The sequence below is a fragment of the Cherax quadricarinatus genome, chromosome 81, assembly GCF_038502225.1.
Source record: "Cherax quadricarinatus isolate ZL_2023a chromosome 81, ASM3850222v1, whole genome shotgun sequence".
NCBI classification, from domain to species: Eukaryota; Metazoa; Arthropoda; class Malacostraca; order Decapoda; family Parastacidae; genus Cherax; species Cherax quadricarinatus.
Genome location: NC_091372.1, coordinates 8,179,997 through 8,204,481, shown reverse-complemented (window position 1 = coordinate 8,204,481; position 24,485 = coordinate 8,179,997). Strand labels below are relative to the sequence as shown.

The 24,485-nt window shown below is 38.7% G+C and overlaps 1 protein-coding gene across 4 annotated transcripts in view; it reads left to right on the top strand.

The window, feature by feature from the left end:
* The window catches only part of LOC128699868 (probable E3 ubiquitin-protein ligase HERC1), a 153,912-nt gene that overhangs the window by 68,447 nt on the left and 60,980 nt on the right, over nucleotides 1-24,485 (top strand). For 3 of the 4 annotated variants that reach the window (XM_070102318.1, XM_070102317.1, XM_070102320.1), the window contains exons 11-13: nucleotides 513-689; nucleotides 4,694-4,828; nucleotides 6,822-6,958. In XM_070102318.1, the coding sequence (XP_069958419.1) occupies nucleotides 513-689; nucleotides 4,694-4,828; nucleotides 6,822-6,958 (449 nt within the window). The remainder of the gene's footprint in view (nucleotides 1-512; nucleotides 690-4,693; nucleotides 4,829-6,821; nucleotides 6,959-24,485) is intronic. The other variant, XM_070102319.1, reaches the window with a different exon arrangement.

Sequence of the window (24,485 nt, the reverse complement as noted above, 5' to 3'; positions counted from 1 at the left end):
TACACCATAGGAAGGTTAGCATAGGCACCACCGTGACCACAAATGCAAGTTTTTACAGACGAATCTCGTCGGTCTGGAGTTTTATGACTCTGATTGCGGGTTTTAACCCCACCCGTGGTATGGTTTGTTTGCAATTGTCATTACGATTTTGTGAATCTTGTCTTCTTATTATTGTTGAAGTTAAAAGTATGTATGCTTCAGTACCTGATCAAGTTTGTGATAACTCTGTAGGTCTGCAGGCAGCTAACAGTAACAGTCTGGTTGATTAAGCAGTTAATGAGGAAGTGTGACCTCAGGCTGGGCTGCAAGGGTAGAGAACCCTAGAGACATGCTGTCTGTCTCACTGAGGCAGGGTGACCCCCCCCCCCCCAGAAAAAAAAGAAACACTTTTACCATTATTCACATTATCAGTGTCTTTGCAGAGGTGTTCAGATACTTTTTTAAATCTTTCTCTTTAAAACAGCATACAATATTTATTATAATTTTTCAGCTTGTAATATTTGCATTTCAAGGTGATTATGGAAAGTTAGGCCATGGAAACAACGTAACGCAGAAGTATCCCAGGCTCATTGCTGGACCACTGACTGGCAAGGTGGTGCGCTGGGTGTCTGCAGGTTACCGGCACTCAGCATGTGTGACCCAGGAAGGTGAACTCTATACCTGGGGAGAAGGAGATTATGGAAGACTAGGTAAGAAGTAATAATGATTTTATGTAAATGATTTAGATAACTGCAAGTTGAAGAATTTGAGTATCTTTATTATGGAAACGTTCTGCCAACCAGTGGCTTCTTCAGTCTAGTACAGAGAAGAATGGTGGAAGATAAGGAGGAGTTTGAGGTAATCAGTCCCTTAGCCTGGAATTGATGTACAGTATTACATTTCTGTAGTCAAGATTCCCAAGTGTTGCACGAGTCTGTCATTCTTCAATGTTTTTTTTTTTTTTTTGCTACATAAGCAGTCTCACACCAAAGTAAAATGACCTCCTTCCCTCCCCCCACCCCCCCAAAAAATGACCATTTGTTCAGTAGCTGTCTTGTTAAATCGGTGGGAGACAGTCGACTTGTTGAAAAAAAAAAAAAATTATAATTTAAATGATCATCTGAACCACAACATCCCCAGCCCATCCTCAGTGCAGGCACCGTGCTTCTCACTTCCAGGACTCTAGTCAGATAAACCAGATTAACTTGATATCCAAATTTTCATTACCTAAACTTTTGGTTACTTTCATTACCCTGCTCCTGTCTATCTTCACTTTCAACTTCCTTCTTGTACACATAGTGGAAAATGATACTGTCCAAGTTGTTATACAGTGTATGCGTATATTTGTGTATGTAATACAGTCTTCTCACTTAGCGACGTACTCGCTTACCAATGACTCGGACTTATGACAGGCTCTCTGACCAGTATACATATCTAAATACAGTGGACCCCCGCCTTACGATATTAATCCGTTCCTGAGAGCTCATCGTATACCGAAATTATCGTAAGGCGAATTAATTTTCCCCATAAGAAATAATGGAAATCAAATTAATCCATGCAAGACACTCCAAAGTATGAAAAAAAAAAATTTACCACATGAAATATTAATTTTAATACACACAAACTGAAGAAGACATGCATAGTTAATACGTACTCTACTAAGAATAGAATACATGACACTTACCTTTATTGAAGATCTGGTGATGATTGATGGGATGGGAGGAGGGGAGAGTGTGGAAGTTATTGTTTAGAAGAGGAATCCCCTTCCATTAGGACTTGGGGTATCAAGTCCTTTTCCGGGGTTACTTCCCTTCTTCTTTTAATGCCACTAGGACCAGAGTCGTTGGACTTCTGTCGCACAACATATCAGTCCATAGAGCTCTGCACCTCTCGTTCCTTTATGATTTGTCTAAAGTGGTTCACAACATTGTCATTGTAATAGTCACCAGCATGGCTTGCAATAGCTGTGTGAAGGTGATTTTCATCCATAAAGGTTTGCAGTTCAACCCACTTTGCACACATTTCCTTAATCTCTCTTTTCAATTCCATACTAATTCTCATCCTTTTTACCACAGGGATGGCACTAGAAGCTTTCTTGAGGGTCCATGGTGACTTTGCAGTTACAAGCACTAAAATCACTGGGATAATGTGAAATGTACCGAATGTATGGGTAGTTGCGACCGCACTGGCTGGCTTGTAAACACTGGCACTGAGGCCACATGTGGGACGCGTCCTGGATGAATCACGTAAGGCGCGTTTTTTAGCGTGAGGCAAGGCAAAATTTTTGCGTTAAAATGTATCGTATTCCGGATTTAACGTAATGCTATGCCATCGTAAAGTGGGGGTCCACTGTAATGTATATTAGAGCTGCTTTCCTCTATTCTGTTTTACAGTATACAGTACACTGCTGTATAAATATTTAAAAATATATCAGAAAAGGTGACTTTAAAACATTATCAAAGATGGTTGACACAGACCCACTACCATTATAGTATGCTCCTCTCTTAGTGATGAATTTGTTTACCGATGTGGTCTTGGGAGCAGAACTCTGTCATTAAGTCAGGAGAAGCTGTATTATGTAGTACATAGCACAGTTACGGGAAGTAGCTAAGTCCTTATACTCTATAGTTATTACACTTGCAAAAAAAGTTTAGCAGTATCAAAACAGTCTGTGGAATGAAGGGCTAACTGTGAATCATAATTCAGTTAAAATTAGTGAAATGATATAATTGCCTTTATATATACATGTAAACTGATTCACCAATGAAAAACTGTGAAATAGAGACATTACTGAAGATAGCCAATAGCAACAAAAGTGATTAGTGTCTGTGTCTTGCATCTTTTATCAGGAGCAGCACCAGGGTTTCAATACTGGGGGAAATTTTTGGGGTGGATGTCTGGTTAGGAGGAGGGCTACAAGACTAGAAAGATTTTTTTTTTTTTTTTTTTTTTTTTTTTTTTTTTTTTTTTTTTGCCATACCAACTGTCTCCCACCGAGGCAGGGTGGGAAATGGCCAGCATTTGCAGAGTTGCACAGATATGATGGTTCAGATGTCACTCCAAACAGCAGATATCCCAAATCCCTCCTTTAAAGTGCAGTCACTGTACTTCCCACCTGCAGGACTAGTCCAGCTAACTGGTTTCCTGAATCCCTTCACACACTCCAACAGCTTGTCAAGTCCCAAAAACAATTCTTCTCCACTCACTCCTATCCAACACACTTGCACATACCTGCTGTATGTCCAAGCCCCTTGCATACAAAACCTCTTGTACCCTTCCCTCCATCTTTTTCTAGGACAACCCATACCCCTACTACTACTACTACTACTACTACTACTACTACTACTACTACTACTACTACTACTACTACTACTACTACTACTACTACTACTACTACTACTACTACTACTACTACTACTACTACTACTACTACTACTACTACTACTACTACTACTACTACTACTACTACTACTACTACTACTACTACTACTACTACTACTACTACTACTACTACTACTACTACTACTACTACTACTACTACTACTACTACTACTACTACTACTACTACTACTACTACTACTACTACTACTACTACTACTACTACTACTACTACTACTACTACTACTACTACTACTACTACTACTACTACTACTACTACTACTACTACTACTACTACTACTACTACTACTACTACTACTACTACTACTACTACTACTACTACTACTACTACTACTACTACTACTACTACTACTACTACTACTACTACATAATATAATTTTTTTAACATGTCTGTCGTCTCCCACCGAGGCAGGGTGACCCAAAAAAAATACTTTCATCATTCAACACTTTCACCTCATACATAATCACTATCTTTGCAGAGGTGCTCAGATACTATTTTTATTGAGGGACTGAGGGAATTTTTAGGGACTGAAGGCTCTCCAGGCATCCCCTTGGTGCTACTGCTGTTATTTATATGTATCAAATTTATTAATAATGAACTCAGGAAAGACTAAATTTAAAGGAAATGAAAAATTATATAACGATAATGCAGTATAGTGAACAATCTCTTTGAAGTGTGGGGAGGAGGTTGAGGAAAGGGGATGTTTGAATGTTGAAGCAACAAAGAGAAGGTGGAAATGCAGTGTATCACACTCACTATAAGATTTTGATGTATTGATATCAACAAGAGTACAGTGGACCCCCGCTTAACGATCACCTCCAAATGCGACCAATTATGTAAGTGTATTTATGTAAGTGCGTTTGTACGTGTATGTTTGGGGGTCTGAAATGGACTAATCTACTTCACAATATTCCTTATGGGAAAAAATTCGGTCAGTACTGGCACCTGAACATACTACTGGAATGAAAAAAGTTCGTTAACCGGGGGTCCACTGTATAATGCACCACATTGATCAGTTATGCTTACGCTTTTCTCACCGAATTTAGAAAATTTTTATTTTTCAGTCTGGTTAAAGCCAGGGGAAAATTGATGTAAGTTTTGTTGTGGGAACCCTGACTTGTGTATCATCTAAAACAAGCCCTCTTTTTCAGAAATTTGTTGAAATGTTGGTGTGTTAGATTGTCAGGTTTAGTAAGTGAAGGTGTTTAGGTAAAGTTAAATTTGGTTGGTGAAGGTGTTTAGGGTCTCAGGCGAATATGTATGTATGCCATTTTAATGGGTACTTATGCTCTTAAAAGCAATATTTTTTGTCAGGTCATGGGGACAGTACAAGTCGCAATGTACCTACACTTGTCCGTGATATATCTGGTGTGGGTCAAGTCGTGTGTGGTAGTGCCCACACACTGGCTCTCTCAGCTGATAGTCGAACTGTGTGGTCTTTTGGCTCGGGTAAGTCATCTTAATCCATTGTTGCTCTGTCTTGTGGATGGTAAGTAATTTTAACCCTTTCAGGGTCCAAGGCCCAAATCTGGAGTCACGCACCAGTGTCCAAGAATTTTCAAAAAAAAAATTTGTTATTTTTTCTTATGAAATCGTAGAGAATCCTTTTGTGAAGGTAATAAAACAAAAAGTACGAAATTTGGTGGAAAATTGACGAAATTATGCTCTCGCGAATTTTGATGTGTCAGCGATATTTACGAATCGGCGATTTTCCCGACTTTGACTCCCATTTTAGGCCAATTACATTATTCCAATCAACCAAATTCTTAGCTATTTCACTAGTATTACTTCTATTCTATCGATTGAGCACAAGAAATCGCCAAGTCAACTGTTTCAACTACAAAATAAAGTGATCGGAAATTGTTAATTTGGCCAATTTAACACAAAGTTCAAAATATTCCAATTTCAAAATAGGGTCCAGAATAAACAATGTAGGCATTCCTGGCACTAAACTAACATTTCCTCTGTTCATTAGTCATGTTTTGAGGCTTTACAAATAAATTCCATTTTGATTTTTTATTCACATAATGAATTTTTATTCACACCAAAAAATAGAAGATTTACTGCTATGCAATACTGTAATAATTGTATAAATATCATCACCATATTTGTGAATGTATATTAGACCCACCAGCTGACGTGTATTAGACGTGTGAGGTCGTTTGTTTACTCTTGAATATCGGCAAAAATTTAACATTTCCGCTACTTTGAGCTCAGTTTCAAGCCATTTCCAGTGCTAAAACCAATCAAAATCATCTCTATTTCTGTAATATGTCTTCCATTCTATCAAATGAGACCAAGAAATCGCAAATACAACTATAAAAAACATACGAAAAAACACTGCAAAGTTGCTGTTTTAATAAAAAAATCATGATTTCAGTTTTTTTCTCTCATTATACACAGTGTGCTGCAGGATCTGTTTTATGTGGTGCACACATACCACATAGATGTATTCTCTCATATCTAGGCCCAAATGTACCACTCACAGTTTATCAGAGTGAGCTGAGCTCATGGCGTAGATCTACGGTTTGGACACTCACCATAAAGCCGTAGATCTACGGGACGGACCCTGAAAGGGTTAAGTGGTCCAGTGTGTTAAATAATCTTTTCCTCATTTTATTGTGTGTTTTTTCTTCGAGATGTGTAGAAAATTATATTAACCTTTCAAAGATTGGTTTACAGAAGTCCCCCCAACGCACCGGCCATATCCAGCTGAGGCAGGGCGACCTTTTCAGGAGGTTGTTTACAAACTTGTTTTCTGCATTAAAGATATATTTGAGCTTATGTCACCTCCCAGAAGCTTAAGACGAGAACATAATTTGGATATTCCCTACTGCCATTCAACTTGTCCAGTTGTTGGCAGAATGAAGAGGATATGTATGTTTTTTTTTTTTTTTTTTTTTTTTTTTTTTTTTTTTTTTTTTTTTTTTTTTTTTTTTTTTGGCTCTTACATTTGGAATTTGTGGCTACCTGGAGTAAATCTAGAGAGTATTTTGGAGATCAGCGCCCCTACGGCCCGGTTTATGATCAGGCCTCGCAGTTGATCAGGGCCTTATTATCCAGGCTGTTACTGCCAGCTGTGTGTAAACTGACTTTCCCCCTAACTCTTTATCTTAGCATTTCATGTGGCCTAATTTATATTTGCATTTACTGTAGTCTACTCTGAAATGTTGATGAAATTCCAGCAGTGTGTGAATGTGAAGGCCTCTGACCTGATTACTCCTGTTTTCTAGGTGTATGACCCCTTTGAGTTTAGTACTTCCTTGAGAATATAGTATTACTGTACTAATGTAACTAGTTGTGGCAATGTTGACCTGTCATGCATTCCTATGAAATAGCTTTGCAACTTCAGTACATTTTGTCTTCTGTTATTTATATCAAATTTTGTGCATGAATCTTTTAATTTTGTTGTTGGATGACTATTTCCATCACTAATGAACAGGAGACCATGGCAAGCTTGGTCACGGCGACACGGCAAAGGTGTATCGACCTCGGGTCATAGATGCTCTACAGGGCCTTACAATACGTAAGCTCACCACAGGAACCCAGGTCTCCTTTGCCCTTGCGGCTCATGGCCAGGTTAGTTACTTTAAACATTTTAATTAAAAACTTCAGGCTGAAGTCAGAAGCTGGCCTAAAGACTTTGCACCATGTTCTTCTCAAGAAAGAAAAAGTCACAGTACTGTGGCGGGAACAGTTCACAAATATCCTCGTACTTAGGAAGTTTTGGTCCGTCCTGGACTACTGTCACAACTGTTGGACTTTACAGTTGTTGAAAATAAACCAAAATCTTGTTATAAGTTTGCTAAGTGTGGATTATTTGTGAAATGTTTTCATTTTAAAGTTTCTTTCAGTGTGGTGTTACCTTGTTAATGTTCATACTACTGGTTACCTTAAAGGAAGAATCATTATTTTAGTAATGAGAAAGTGACAAAGGATTGATTATGTAATTTGTCACATAATGATTATTGAGTAATTTATATTTTGAAATTCCTTTCAGCTGTCTATTAATGAGACATGACAAACATGACATAATATAGCATAGTCTTCTTCTAGTGCTGTCTATAAGTCAAACTGCTTCAGTATATGTATATAGATATATACACAGTTGCTGTGGTATAGCTGATCACTTTGTATATATTCTGATTAGTGCATCAAGTGTATGTACGCTAGGAGGCGTGTGTATCAGCTGGTATACACTTAATTTAACTATAGTTTAGTGAACACTTGTCGATGCTCAATAATAATTCACATTGAGACAAACTCAGGAGATTGATTGAGCTGTATATTTTGACTCCATTTTGGGCTCCTCTTCAGCTGAAAAAGATCCCAGAAGGGGGTTGAAATATACAGATCAATCAATCTCCTGAGTTTCTCGTGTGGGTTATTACCGAGTACACTTTGGTTATTTTAATCCCTATACTAGGAGTTAAAGGTAACCTTGACTGGTAGCATACAGATGACATATAGTCCTAATTATTTTTTCATGCAGTGATAGACATTCAGGTTAATAAAACACAGCTGTTACAAGTAGCTGGTACAAACAGCTATTTTAAGCAGCTGCTACAAAGAGCACAAGTTACACATACCCACACTTTTGTGCAAATGGAGTGATTATCAGTTAATATTTTAATTACAAAATGAGGATTATAATTCATTTTTAAACTGGAGACCTGCATTGGGTTAAGTAATTTGACAATGAGGATTATCTGTGACTGATTTCAAATTGTTAGTTTCTTAAAATCTATGTAAGAAAGACATCATATTCAGTAACTAAGATATTTTTATTAAGGAAGAGTTACCAAATGTTGAAAGAAGAAAAGCTTTGTTTCTTCTTTTTTGGTCACCCTGCCTTGTTGGGAGATGGCTGGTGTGTTAAAAAATAAACTTGCTGCACATGTCTCTCTCCCTGAGTGAAGTTTAAAACATTTGACCCCCGGAGCTTATGTTCTGTTTGCTTGTGTCCTCATTAGTTTCTCGTCATATGTGAACGAGGACACCTCTGGCTCTATCCCCTCTGTCATGTCATTCACATATACAAGAATCTGCACTGGTCCTAGTACTGATCCTTGTGGAACCCCACACGTCACATCCACCTATTCTTCTCCATGTTAATCGCCATTTGTAATCTTTCTTAAAAAAAAAAAAAAAAAAAGCTTTTAGTGTGAAATGTTTTTGGTGTTGTGATGAGCGGAAATATTTAGTAGCACATCTGTGATGTGAGTTTGGAATGTGTATGTAAAGAATGTGACATAATTTGAGCATTAGCTATTGAGGGCTCAGTACTAGTTTGTCTTTGAGTGTTTTGAGTTATTAGCATCACTTGTAATGTTTTTTTTAGTTGCATATAAACACAGTTCATTTTATTGTGGCGCATGATTTAAAGTATAATCGTTTTATCATATTAGATGAAGCTTTCACTCCGTTTATAATGCGTTTTGTGTGTGTGTGTGTGTGTGTGTGTGTGTGTGTGTGTGTGTGTGTGTGTGTGTGTGTGTGTGTGTGTGTGTGTGTGTGTGTGTGTGTGTGTGTGTGTATTCCCTTTTTATACACCCTTCACAACTCTTCCCCCTTCCTCCCTCCCTCTCACCCTCCCTCCCTCCCTCCCTCCCTCCTTCCCTTTCTCCTTCCCTTTCTCCTGTCTCAGTTTAATGTTATTCTAAAGGAGGGATTATTTTTAACTTGGTAGGAATGTGAAAGTATGCTTACATTGATTTTAAATACGTTGAAAAGTTTCCTAACTAAAAAATGGAGATGTTTTAATTACTTGTTAAATTTCAATAGAAAGTTTTTCTTTAACAATAGATAGATAAAAAATAGAACTGAGGCCATTCATCTCTAGACTGTAAAGTGTAAGTGATAGTCTTTCTCTGTTCACAAGTGTTAGTTTTCTCACCATTTATAAAGATCTGTGTTTTTAACATGCTCGCCTTCTCCCACTTTGGGTGACACAAAAAAAGAACACTTCACCATCACTCAGGCAGTTGCTGTCGTTATTGTGGCAGCATTTTGCTCTCCAGGAGCTTTGTCAATCCATAACTGCTTGAGAAAGTTCCTGGAGAGTGAATTGTTGCCACAATAAAATGTTATAGTCACTATCTTGCCAGAAGCATACCTACATCATAGTAAATATCCCCCACTCTTCCTTCAGAGTAGTCACTGTACTTCTTACCTCCAGAACTAAGTCCAGCTAACTGGTTTCCCTGAATTCCTTCATGAATGTTACCTTGCTCACACTTGAACAGTGTTAAGTCATAAAAACCACTTGTCCCCACTCGGTCCTATCTCTCATGCTCACACAAGCCTGTTAAAACAAACAAATTTTATTTCTTTGTGCAATATAAGAAGTGTAGGTTACATAAAATATTATAAACACAAAAAGTTGACCCCCTAGCACTCACAACTTGCTTTACTCCCTCCAACCTTTCCTTGGTTAATTCTTACCCCTCCTTCCCTCCATTGCAGATTTATACACCCTCTCCCAGTCATCCTATTCTGCTCCTGTTTTGCATCTTAAATTTATGCAATAAGATCACAGTAAATAGGTGATATGAGAATATGCAAAACAACCACTGTGAAAGGATAGTGAAATTCCAAGCGCTTTCGTGACTTTTCACAGTGCATCTTATATTTATATATAGTTCTTCAGTCTTGGTTAACTCCTCTTATATTCTTGTATATACTGAGTCTGAGTTTGTGACCATTAAACTAGTGTAATGATTAATAGACATTTTAAATGACTTCTGGGAGTCAAATGCTGAAGGAATAATTGAAAAGAGTTTCCAAAGGATTCATTGTGCTTGTTTGGCTATCACAAATATGGCAAATGCCACATATGTTAAGAAATGATAATGTATTGATGGAATAAGGATTGTCTCTGCAAGATTGTGCAACCAAGTACACTAAGAAGAACAGTTTGTGAAGAAGAACCACTTACAAAAGCAGAGAGTCACTGACAAAAGCAGAGAGTGTCACTTACAAATACAGAAAGTGTCACTTAAATTAAGAAATGAGTGCAAATGAGACCGCCAAAAAAAGAAAGACAGAAAAAGTGAAGAAGGCACAAGTATGAAAAAACATGGCAAAGAATGGTTCCATGGTATATAATAAAAGGGAACTGTGTAAGAGGGAAACACAGGACAAAATAGTGAAGTAGTGTGCATTGGATGCAGCTGGAAACAGTTTTCAAAAGGGATGAAAACGCGCACAAATGCAGTGTAACAAGATCTTCGTTGACATCATTATTATTATAATAAAAAAAAGTGCTAAACCTACAGGGGTCATACAGTGGTCTTTGTTAACAATGTTTTGCCTAGACAGTGAGCTACAAAGAGAGGATAAAGGAATCCAGCCGTAATGACCTTGAAGGACAGAAGGGCTGGGGGGAGACATGATAACAAATGTACAAGATGTTTTGAGGAATTGACAACGCATGTAGAGACAAGCTGTTTGAGAGTCTAGAAACAGATACTTAGGGGCACAGCTGTAAGACACGAGTCACAGGAATGTCAGGAAGTATTTCTTCAAATCTCAGGGTAATTGGAAAGTGGAATAACCTCTACAAAGAAGTGGTGGAGGGAGAAGAGACTATGCATAGTTTTAAGAATAGGTATGACAGGGTCCATGAGGCTGAGAGAATGAGAGAGAGAAAGAGAGAAAATGAGAATGAGAGAGAGAATGAGAATGAGAGAGAGAATGAGAATGAGAGAGAGAATGAGAATGAGAGAGAGAATGAGAGAGAGAATGAGAGAGAGAGAGAATGAGAGAGAGAGAGAATGAGATAATGAGAGAGAGAGAGAATTAGAGAGAGAATTAGAGAGAGAGAATTAGAGAGAGAGAGAATGAGAGAGAGAGAGAATGAGAGAGAGAGAGAATGAGAGAGAGAATGAGAGAGAGAGAGAATGAGAGAGAGAGAGAATGAGAGAGAGAGAGAATGAGAGAGAGAGAGAATGAGAGAGAGAGAGAATGAGAGAGAGAGAGAATGAGAGAGAGAGAGAATGAGAGAGAGAGAGAATGAGAGAGAGAGAATGAGAGAGAGAGAGAATGAGAGAGAGAGAGAATGAGAGAGAGAGAGAATGAGAGAGAGAGAGAATGAGAGAGAGAGAGAATGAGAGAGAGAGAGAATGAGAGAGAGAGAGAATGAGAGAGAGAGAGAATGAGAGAGAGAGAGAATGAGAGAGAGAATGAGAGAGAGAGAGAATGAGAGAGAGAGAATGAGAGAGAGAGAATGAGAGAGAGAGAGAGAATGAGAGAGAGAGAATGAGAGAGAGAGAGAGAATGAGAGAGAGAGAATGAGAGAGAGAGAGAATGAGAGAGAGAGAATGAGAGAGAGAGAATGAGAGAGAGAGAATGAGAATCTGGCAGGCGACAAGTTGAGAGGCAGGGCCAGGAGCTGAGACTTGACCCCTGCAGCCATGTATAGGCAAGTACGTACACGTGAGTACACAGTGAGGGTTTTCAACTCGCACCTTTATGCCACTTCTCTGTAGAAATGTTTTCTCTTTACTTTCATATGGTTGTGCTTCTGTGGCTTATTTTGGCTCAACAGTTTGCTACCTCAAACTTATAATAAAAATGTATGATAGTGAAATACAGGAGGGGCCTCACTTTACAGCACTTCACTTTACAGTGTTTCACTAATACAGCAGTTTTCAATTATACCTATTCTTCATTTATTCAGACTTCCTACAATAAATATATTCACCACTCACTATAAGCTAAGGATGAAAATATTTTAAGGTAAGTAATGTATATACTGTACATGTGTATATGCATTTTTTTAGACCTAGATATATTGCCCACTTAATATATGATAGTGTAAACATGTTATCAGGCTTTTATATGCATTTGAAAGTGAAAATAAGGCAACGATTCACTTTACAGTTATTTTTGCTTTACAGCAGTAGCCTGGAACCTAACCTGCTGTATAAGTGGGGCCAAACAGTAGCCCGGGACCTAACCTGCTGTATAAGTGGGGCCAAACAGTAGCCCGGAACCTAACCTGCTGTATAAGTGGGGCCAAACAGTAGCCTGGAACCTAACCTGCTGTATAAGTGGGGCCAAACAGTAGCCTGGAACCTAACCTGCTGTATAAGTGGGGCCAAACAGTAGCCTGGGACCTAACCTGCTGTATAAGTGGGGCCAAACAGTAGCCTGGAACCTAACCTGCTGTATAAGTGGGGCCAAACAGTAGCCTGGGACCTAACCTGCTGTATAAGTGGGGCCAAACAGTAGCCTGGAACCTAACCTGCTGTATAAGTGGGGCCAAACAGTAGCCCGGAACCTAACCTGCTGTATAAGTGGGGCCAAACAGTAGCCTGGAACCTAACCTGCTGTATAAGTGGGGCCAAACAGTAGCCTGGAACCTAACCTGCTGTATAAGTGGGGCCAAACAGTAGCCCGGGACCTAACCTGCTGTGTAAGTGGGGCCCTACAGTAGCCTGGAACCTAACCTGCTGTATAAGTGGGGCCCTACAGTAGCCTGGAACCTAACCTGCTGTATAAGTGGGGCCAAACAGTAGCCTGGAACCTAACCTGCTGTATAAGTGGGGCCAAACAGTAGCCTGGAACCTAACCTGCTGTATAAGTGGGGCCAAACAGTAGCCCGGGACCTAACCTGCTGTGTAAGTGGGGCCCTACAGTAGCCTGGAACCTAACCTGCTGTATAAGTGGGGCCAAACAGTAGCCCGGAACCTAACCTGCTGTATAAGTGGGGCCAAACAGTAGCCCGGGACCTAACCTGCTGTATAAGTGGGGCCAAACAGTAGCCCGGAACCTAACCTGCTGTATAAGTGGGGCCAAACAGTAGCCCGGGACCTAACCTGCTGTGTAAGTGGGGGCCCTACAGTAGCCTGGAACCTAACCTGCTGTATAAGTGGGGCCCTACAGTAGCCTGGAACCTAACCTGCTGTATAAGTGGGGCCCTACAGTAGCCTGGAACCTAACCTGCTGTATAAGTGGGGCCCTATAGTAGCCTGGAACCTAACCTGCTGTATAAGTGGGGCCCTACAGTAGCCCGGAGCCTAACCTAATTTGAGTGGGACCCTCCTGTATCATTTAATTTTTGTAGTAGGAGATTGCTTGTCTCCAGGTTGTCATTAGCGGTGGGAGATGATAAAGTGGTTGCTGCTGCTGTGGGTGAAGGGAGAAGACCCATGAGTGCCAAGATGATATTGCAAATGATAGTGAAAGCAAAGTCTATTTCTTGAAAAAGAAAAACATTTATTGTAAGTTGTACACAAATAACCCACACATAGGAGGAAGAAACTTGACACACAAAACCTCTAGTTTCAACTCAGCCATTTGTGTTTCTCCTCACTAAGGTCTATTGAGAAACCAGACTTGTGAGAGTACCACTCGTATGGCATAAATCATCAGAGCCCTTTACAATCAGCAGCAACAGTGACATATTTGCTTAAATACTGTTTTGATATTTTTTAATTTTTTTGGGTATCTTGTGCTCATAAGGATATTACTCAGGCCATATTTTTTCATAAAAAAAAAAAAATCCTTATAGCCAAGAATATGCAGTATATGTGATGGGATAAACTAATAAGGGAGTTAATGATGGATAAAAAAGTTATTTATATCAAATGCCTATAGATGTAAGTAGAGGAATAGGATGGCAAAGAGGGTTGTAAATCTGGGGTAGAAGGTTTGAGTGGTAGAAGAGGCTTTGTGTTTAGGGGCTTGAGCATCTAGCAGGAGTGAATGGAGATAAGTTGTTTTAAGTGGATGCTCTGGTGGTATGTGAGCAAGGCAACATTGTGAAAGGGTTCAGGGTAAATTGGGTAGCCAGAAATGAATCCTGGAAGTGAGAAGAGCAGTGTTTGCACTCTGGAGGAGAGGTGGGGATGTTGCAGTTTGAGGGTAATTCAGACTGTATCGTGAGAATGCTTCTGGTAAGACACCGATTGAATGAATGATGGTAAATCATTCATTCATTGGCAGATGATGTCCATTGAGGTTAAAAAAAAAAAAAATCTTAGAGGGTTCTTGATGCTGGTGAAAGGCTCTTGATCCAAGGAATATGGGCTACTTTCATCTTCCCTAATTAAATGATTCTTACTGATTTAGCACAATCCCACAAATGTAATATTTGAAAAATACATTTCATGGTTATATCTTTGCAATATTAGTACAGTGTAATTTTGTAATGAAAGTTACCATATATACCAGTGTAGCTTTCCTGATTTATAACTTTTATCCAGTGTCCTTAATAGCAGTAATACTGTAGCATCAAGTGTTTTAGAGGACATGATGAATATGAAGACCTGCCTAGCATAGGCCAGTAGGCCTACTGCAGTGCTCTTTATTCTTAAGAATAAGTCTCCATACCATGGCTTGAACAATTCACAACTTATCCTCAGTTTTGAGAGGAATTTTCAGATGACATTTCAGAACATCTTTGACCACTATCAGTTTTGGACTTGATATTTGTCTGAGATGAACCGAAATATCGTTTTAACGTTTCTTTTCCAAGCTGTGAGTTAGGAATGCTGAATGTGATCTATTATGAATATGTTCTTGTCAGTTACCATTACATTACCGGGGAAGGTAAGGTTGTTTTGCACTGGAGTTTATGAAATTTGTCAATTACAGTATTTTTATTATCTATTGTTACCATGACAATACATGAGTTTTCTGAATTCAGCATTATTAATAAGAAAATATTTAAAAGTAATATTTAAAAAAAATTAGGAACTTTTGATTTCTTAAATGATACTTTTGCTGAGAACTATGATAATGTAGATTTTTTCATTGGATAAAATATTTAATATATTGTATATGAGGCAGTGCTGATGGTCAAGGTGCACTCAGTAGTGCACGTTAGTTGTACACGCTGTGGTTTTAACAGCTCCTGAAATTGTAATAATGTTTTTGTCAACACTTTACGGAACGGGTGGCAAGCAAGTTTTAAAATTCGCAGACCAGTGTGTTAGCCGAGTGGCCTGTGAGTTTTAGGACACGCTTATCATTGGTTCAGACCCCACCTGTTCTGTGATTTGTGTTGTTTTAAGGTGGAATTAAAGAAGCTACTAGCAGACAATCCCTTTAATATTAACATTCTGCCCAAGGCTGGGCTTTATTAATACTGGACTTTATTATACATGTACTTGATAAAGCCCAACTTTGGGTAAAATGTTGTAGTAAAAGGATTCTTTGGTACCAGTGTCTTTGATAAGTAAGACACGTGCACAACAGTTGGGTATCTTTATGCCAAACTGTTTTCTCTACACAATAGGTTTCTTCTGTACTCGACTGAAGAAGCTTGCTGTGTAGGCGAGACATTTCGGAATAAAGATACCTGTTGCAAATGTCTTGCTTATCAGCCTGTCAGTATTGTATACCATTTTCATATTCACCAGTATCTTTATTTCTACTTTTTGGCCTTTGCCATTGTTTTATGTTTATTGTTATAGATAACATGTCAAATTTCCTTTACTATCAGCAGTGCCTCATGTTGAAATTTAGTTTTTATTGAAGAAAGAAGCTTTTTATAGTAAGCTACTCTGAGCTTTAGTGCTGGGAGGTGATTGTTTTCTGTTTCTAAGTATATCTCTCCTTCTCATGGTGACCAGAGAGCATCATGAGTACATCATAGATATGGGGCTGTAGTTGAACCTATGCTTGGAGACAGTCATCAGCAAGTCGAGAGGCACATCATCAATATCTTTGACTTTGTTTCCCTGTCCTCATCCCTCTCTTGCCTGTAATGCAACAGGCAAGGTTTCCCAGTCTTTACATTCTTTTGTAGTGAATAAAAAAAATCACGTTGCTATGCTTAAAGTAATTTGCCCAACCCACATTTAGGAGAGGAACCGGTAGATTGCAAATTGTTAGATTATCTCAATATTTTGTTAGATGTTCACAGTGCCATGTTAGAAAATCACCAGGTTTTAATGATTGGTTAGGATTGAGTTATTTTACTAGACACTTCTCCCCCTATCCTTACTGCATTGCCTTCAGGCCTTTTCTACTTTTTGTATCCCATTTATGACTTGACAATGGCCTAGGACAAATTTAGACATCGTAACGAGGTTCCTTTCCTAAGTGCAAGATTTCAGTGAATGCCTTATATGCAAGTTGCTACTACCTGTACTAGGGTGGATTTAGATGGCGTACTGCCAGCAGTAGTTAGGAAGAAAAAGTATTTTACTGAATGAGGTTTTCTCGGGACACTGTTTTGATCTTGTTCATGGTGATAAAGATCTTGTTCACTTCAAGATCCGGTTCATGGTGATCAAGGTCTGGTTCATGGTGATCAAGTTCCCCATCTTAATAAAAATCTAATCACAAGTTCAGCATTGTTCCTTAAAAGTTTGTCCTGAGAAGTATCTCTTCTTCACTACCTCCACTATCTTATTCTTTCTTTACTTAATAGCTTACACGATAGCACTAACAGCATGTAGAGAAACTAATCACCATGGTAATTACTGAAAGTACTTGGAGGTAAATGCCTTTCCTTTCAAACCTAGAATGATTTACTAAGAACATTTCTAGCTTGTTATTAATAGTTCTTTGCCCCCAAGATATCTTTCACTTTGTTAATAATGGTCTAAGTTTATTTTTTATTATTGCATGAGCATGCTTGATTGAGCCTATTTTTCAGTGAAGGGGCCTTGATACTGGTGTGAAAAGGGCCCTTGATAATGACAAAGAAGGTTCTTGATACTGGTGCAGAAGGCTTTGGATACTGGTGAAAGGGCTCTTGATACTGGTGAAAAGAGCTCTTGATCCTAGAAGTTTGAGTTACTCCTTTTCTTCCCCAGATCAAATCTGGTTTCCTCACATTTTCCCCATGCATTGCATGACCCCCCCTACATGTTTAGGGCTTTTCCCTGGATATAGTATGACATTCCCTGCACTATTCTGTAAACTTATGCTCCAGTTAAAAATAATAACATTTACCCAAATTTGTTGGATACATAATAGCATTTACCCAAATTCATCTAGTATGTATATCATTTACCTAAATTTGTCAGGTACATAATAACATTTACGTAAATTCATCAGGTATATAATATTTGATAAATTGGTAAAATTTCCGCAGTGTACTGATCTACATTGAAAAATTTTGCTTTTCTGTGGCATGCAATTTACGTTTGACACATTTTGTTTACAATTTACAAGTTACAGTAACTAGTTATATTCCTGGATAAAGCTATACATATGGGCATAACAGTGGCCTGGTTGGCAACGCTCTTTTCTCGCACACTGAATGTTTGTGGTTCAATCCTCAGCTGGGTAGATACTCTGGCTGTGTTTTCTTACACCTCTTGCCCCTGTTCACCTAGCAGTAGGAACCTGGGTGTTAGTTGACTGGTGTGGGTCACATCCTGGGAGCCAAGATTAAAGGACCCTAATGGAAACAAGACAGTCTCTGATGTCACACTGACTTTCTTGGGCTGTCCTGGGTAGCTAAACCTTTGGGTTAGAAATTTGAACAAAGCTTATCTTATAACATCTGCCACCCATATTTACCTAGCAGTAAATAGGTACCTGGGTGTTATTTGATGATTGTAGATTCACATTCTGGGGGTGGGAGGATACTTTTATTTATTAATTTTAAATGCTAAACCCACATGGGTCATTCAGTGCAAGGCGCGGTCAAGGGTTGATCCTCTGTTGCGTGCGAGACTGATGCTCTTCCTATATGTACTTGCCTAGATCTGGGATATGAGGAGATATTTGGGATTGTCTCTTTTATGCTTGCTGCTCTTGTTCATCTAGAAGCAACTAGGTATTAGGATGTTAGTTGACTGTTGTGGGTGACATCCTGAGGGTGGTAGTATCATTTATACTATGCTGCTCGGTTCTGGTCTCCGTATTACAGAATGGATATGAATGCTCTGGAAAACGTACAAAGGAGGTTGACGAAGATGATCCCATGTATCGGAAATCTTCCCTATGAGGATAGACTGAGGGCCCTGAATCTGCACTCTTTCGAAAGGCGTAGAATTAGGGGGGGATATGATCGTAGCAATGGTTTCAAGTTGGAAAAATTCAGATTCAGGAAGGATATAGGAAAGCACTAGTTTGGTAATAGAGTTGTGGATGAGTGGAACAAACTCCCGAGTACAGTTATTGAGGCTAAAACGTTCTGTAGTTTTAAAAATAGGTTAGATAAATACATGAGTGGGTGTGGGTGGGTGTGAGTTGGACCTGACAAGCTTGTGCTGCTGGGTCTGGTGCCGTGGTCCTTCCTTGAGTGGAGGTGACCAGACTGGGTGGGTCATTGGGCTAATCTGGGGAGGGGGGGGAGGACGGGGACATGGCCCTGCTCCGCATGGGTCAGTAGGCCTGTTTCAGCGTTCCTTCTTGCTTATGTTCTTATACTGCACATATGGCTGAACTTTGAAGTTGCTGAAATGTGGTAACAGTTCTTAGCCTGTAAATGTGCTGAGGTACAGTAATGTGAATGTGTTGAGGCTTAACAAAGCCCTTTCTCTGTAAATTTTCTGAGGGGGCCAAATAAGATTACACATAAAAAGAAATAGGGTATGTAGCAGAAATAATGCCAGTGTAATAGTGATTTATTTTGAGCCTTTATCTCTCAAATAAAAATGTAAGTAGGCACAGTACATAATAAATCAGCAGGCCTGCTCCTTATATTCTTATAAAGCTTTAGGAAATTAGTTTTTATGGTGCCTTTCCTTAATATTGTACCGTAAATTTAAAGAAGATTTTGTCTCATAACAATCATTCAGCACTGCATGGTAAGGGAATTCTTTCATTGGGAGTAGAGGTGTTAGTGTGTGAAAAGGGAGGGGGGGCAGTCATAGCCAGTGTTGCAGGCTAGTTTCAGTTAAAAATTTGTAGTTGTTAATTATTAGACTTTCATGGAGAAGTATGTATGAACAGATGAATAAGACATTCAGTTTGTAGATCTTTTACTGCCAACATGGTTTACTGCTTTTCTGAGACATCATAATAATAATGAAAAATTTTCCATGGGGAAGTGGGTTAGAATCCTTCCTCCATAAGCCATACATGTTGTAATAGGTGACTAATATGCCGGGAGCAAGGGGCTAGTAACCCCTTCTCTTCTATAAATTACTAAATGTAAAAAAGGATATTGGCAGTTTGGAGGGATATGTTGTGTATCTTTATACGTATATGCTTCTAAACTGTTGTATTCTGAGCACCTCTGCAAAAGCAGTGATAATGTGTGAGTGTGGTGAAAGTGTTGAATGATGATGAAAGTATTTTCTTTTTGGGGATTTTCTTTCTTTTTTGGGTCACCCTGCCTCGGTGGGAGACGACCGACTTGTTGAAAAAAAAAAAAGGAATACATTTGTTTTTCTTTTTTGGTCACACTGCCTCAGTGGGAGACAACTGGTGCACTAAAAAATAATAATAATAATGTAATAATACAATAAAAATGAGCAGATGGTCTTAGGGAGAGGTGCCAGGCATCTCTGCATAAGATCTCCATTTGCGAGTTGTATCTCCAGTACGTACTCTTGAGAGTACTGGCTCCGTCCATTAACCATGGGCCCTTATCAAAAAATGCATTTCCTTGTATTCTCAACAGACACTATATGCAGGATATTCTTTCAAGTACAGCTAGGTAACTCATCTGTGTTATATATGGGATGGATTAAGCTTAGTCATTCTGACAAGTTTACCAGTTCACATGAATACAGTGCTACTAATACACTGTATACAAAACATGTTACTTTGCTCTCCTTTATCCTATTACAACAGGCTCTCCTGCATTTAGCATTTCCTGAATTTAGACTGTTAGTATTCTTAAGAATATTGATTAAAAATCCTGGTCACTAGTAAGTCACATTATCATGACTGGAACAATTGATGACTAACCAACAATTTGACGAAGAAAATTTAGACAAGGGTTTTGTCCTATTGCTAATAGTCCAGGATGGGACAAAACATTGTTTATGGTTCCTCTTCAGAGTTACAAAATAATTGCACTTAGGAGAGGAAATGTGTGACATTTTAGTCTGTTGTGGAACATTATCAAGTTGCAACTAAGCAAGGAAAAGCAGAGAAGGCAAGTTGTACAACGACTTGATGATGGTCGAAGATGCGCTGAAACCTTGTCTTAAGTTTCCTCTTTCAAGTGTATTATTCCAGCCATGGTATTGTGGCTGTTTTTTTTTTATTCTCTATATTGTGGGTTAAAGTAAGTTACTTTTTTAACTGAATAAAGTGTGTGGTGCCAACCTGTTTTCTAAATAGTTGCCTAGTTATATTGAATGTTGGTCTTGTGTGTATGCAGTGATGCAGTTAAGGTGTGCTTTCTGGGCCCTTTGTGAGTCCGTTGATGCTGAAGTACTCTTAATCCAAGAATTGGAACTACCCTCCCATTGAAGCAAAAAAGTGATATCCAGTAATAATAAAAATATAGAATTTTGGCAATTAATAACATGCCTCAGCTGTGTAATGTAGTCAGCTCTCTCATAAAGCAATGTACATATACATGTATTGCTTTTTTCGTAAGTATGATTGAAAAATGCTTTGAAAATTTAAAAGCACATACTCTGAAGGTCTTTGCATGTGCTGTTCAGTTTTGGATGCTCCGTTTCAGTTGCATTTATGAAAAATTGTACTGTGCTGAAGAGCTCTGTATGAGAGCTGAGTGTATGGCACAAGAATTACTGGAGTAAAGTATATCCCTTAAACTGTGTGATACACCTGACTAACCATTTAAAGACTGCTATACCTACTTTGGACTTGACTAAGAATCACATTTTCTACATTTAGCTTGCATGCATATATATGTACTGTGTGGTACATTGACCTACGTTCAACCTGTCCTCCAAATCCAATTTTTTTATTTCACAAGCTATAGTGCTCTCATTTCTGTATTTTCTAGACAGAGCTGTATGACCCATATGGTTAGGTTGGGTTAGGTAAGGTTTGTCAGGAAACCAGATAAGTGTTTCCTGACTTGGGTCTCAGTCAGATGATGACCCGCCGTTGGAGCTTTTGGTGATCTGACTGAGGCCTTCCGATGGGTTGAGCACATAAAATAAATGAGGTAGAGATGAACTATTTGAAATTATTCTAAATTAATCTGTGGAAACACAGAAATTATCATAATTTTAAATCAGACTTGCTTTCTAAATTGTTTTAAAAGGGAATATTGAGTAAAACCTTAACACTTATTTTTAAATGTACAGTTAAGTCAGTAATGAAATTACATAAGTGAAGAGCTTATATCTGGCAGTGGCAAAGATTCCCTGGTTACATCATCAGTTGGACGACAGTTTGCCATGTAACATAGCTTGCTAGGTTACTGTTATCGGTCAAGGTATTATTGACGCTCGGCTGTCCTGTAAAGCCTCTATATAGTGCCATTGTTTTTAAATGTAATTGAAAATTTATATCCAGAAATGAAAATATATTGAAAAGCCTTCATGCTGTGTGCTCTTCAGTTCCTTATGCACTTTTTCGATTGAAATTATGAAAAATTGCTCTACATAGGAGCTTTGCAAGATCTGAATGACTCTCATACAATACACATTACCTTATTTTGAATAGATGTTAAGTTATTGAGTTGTAACCTGTAATATCTTTAATTCACATAGGCCTATTGTCTTTTTTTTTTTTTTTTTTTTTTTTTTTTTTGCATGTTATAATTTTACATTTTGGACACGAGCCAGTATTTTTGTTAATGATATGCTGTTATGCTGTGCAGTGTTTATATCCAGATTCCGCTCTTGAGACGCTTTGCCTATTAAATATTGATTGTTAGAAATTGCTAAACTTTAATTAAGGTTAGCTATGTTAGTTTGAATTTAAATTTATGTAAATTAAAATTTAAGAAGTGATATAATTGGCAATGAATATGTGTTATATAATATCTAAAAATTAATTTTTGTTTTTTTTTTGTTTTTTTTTAAGTAGTACAGTGGTAACTTGGTATACATCTGCTTCAGAATAAGGCCAACTTGGTATATGTCCTGTTTGGACGTGAAATGTTTTCCTTGGTATACGACCTTTGTTTGGAATACGACTCGTGTGCTAGAACTTCTATGGGTCAAAACGAGTCAAGATGCCGTGCTCTACCCTTGTTTACCCCTCTCTCGAGACAAAGCCATGACTACCCACTAGCGTCAGTATGCCCATTGCTACCATTCAGTGAGCAACCCACGCTGTAAATCTGTGAATTTTTGACATGATTGTGTTTTTTTGTATAAATTTTAGTAAATTTGTTAACCATGAGGTCTAAAAGTCAATGAGAAGAGCCAAGCAATGAAGAAAATAGTTAGGATCGCCATGGAGGTGAAAAAAGAGATTGTCGAAAAGTATGAAGGTGGCATGCATATCCGGGACTTGGCTGCTGTGTACTGTATGCTGAGAACAGTGATATCTACGATTGTGAAAAACAAAGATGCTATTAAATTGGCTAATGTTGTGAAGGGGTGAAATTGATTACCAAACAAAGATCAAGAACATTAGAGCATGTTGAGAAATTGCTTTTGATCTGATGCATGCTGATCTTTTGAAAAACAAGGCAGGAACGATCCAAGAAAGTGAAGTGTTTAAAGCCAGCCATGGCTGGTTTGATAATTTTAAGATGACTGGCATTCACAGTGTTGTGAGGTATGGAGAGGGAGCCAGTGCTGATAGATACTGCCATTGATTTTGTTACAGAGTTTGGGGAATTTGTGGAGGCTGAGGGTTTTGTTCCCCAACAAGTTTTTAATTGTGATGAAACAGACCTGTTTGGAAGAAATGCCTAACTGGACCTATATTACACAAGAGGAGAAGGCATTACCAGGACACAAGCCAATGAAAGATAGGTTAACTCTCTTGTTCTGTGCCAATACAAGTGGGGATTGCAAACTGAAGCCTCTACTGATCTACCACCCTGAAAACCTGAGGGCCTTTAAAAAACATAACGTGCAGAAAACTCGGTTACCTGTGATGTGGAAGTCAAACAGCAAGGCTTGGGTAACCAGAGAATATTTCAGTGAATGGTTTAATGTTGTGTTTGGGTCAAGTGTAAAAAGTTATTTAGAGGAGAAAAACCTGTCTCTGAAGGCCCTCCTCATGATGTACAGTGCTCCAGCTCGCCCTCCAAGCTTGCAGGACTATGTGCTGCCGGATTTTGACTTCATCACTGTAAAGTTTCTCCCCCTAACAATACTCCTCTCATTCAGCCCATGGATCAGCAGGTCATCAGTAATTTCAAGAAACTCTACACTTAAGCACTATTCCAGAGGTGCTTTGAAGTGACCTCAGACACAGAAGTTAACCCTGAGAAAGTTTTGGAAAGATCACTTTACTGTCGCCCATTGCATAACTCTCATTGACAAAGCCTGGCAGGAAGTTTTATACAGAACAGTAAACTCTGCTTGGAGGAATTTGTGGCCAGAAGCAGTGGCTGAAAGGGACTTTGAGGCTGTGTCTATAGTGGAGGATATTGTTTCTCTGGGCAGGACCATGGGTCTGGATGTGAGTGATGGTGATGTGGAGGAGTTTGTAGAGGGGCACAGGGAAGAGCTGACCTCTGAGGAGCTGCAGGAACTTGAGAAGGAGGAGCACAAGACTAAGATGGATGCACTCTCTTCAGACTTGGAAGAGAAGATAGAGGAAGCACCTACTGCATTAATCAAGGAAATCTTTGCCAAATGGATGGATATCAAAAACTTTGCAGAGAAGTACCACCTCAACGAAGCCCAAACAAGCTGTAATAGCATTGTCTGGAATGACCAGACAATGTCACATTTCTGAAACATCCTGAGAAGGCAGAAACAAAGTTCATTGGACAGATTTTTAGTAGGTCAAACCTGGTGAGTTTCAACCAGGTCCAAATAAGGAAAAGAGACAGAAAAGAGAAGTGGACTCTCCTTCCAAACAACAACATTTCCTCCTCCTCCCTTCTCAGCACTATCCTAGTAGGCACTCGACTCTATTCAGCAAAGTAAAGTGAGGTTAAATTTGCATTTATTTCATCTAATTCTTTTGTATTATGTATGTATTTTAGTATTAAGCAGTGTTTAAATTATTTTATACAACCCAATCCATGTATAATATTCTAATAACAATAGGATTTTTTTCATGGGAACGAATTGTTTTCCCTATATTTCTTAGTGGAAAATTCGTTTGGTATACTTCCTGTTTGGTACAA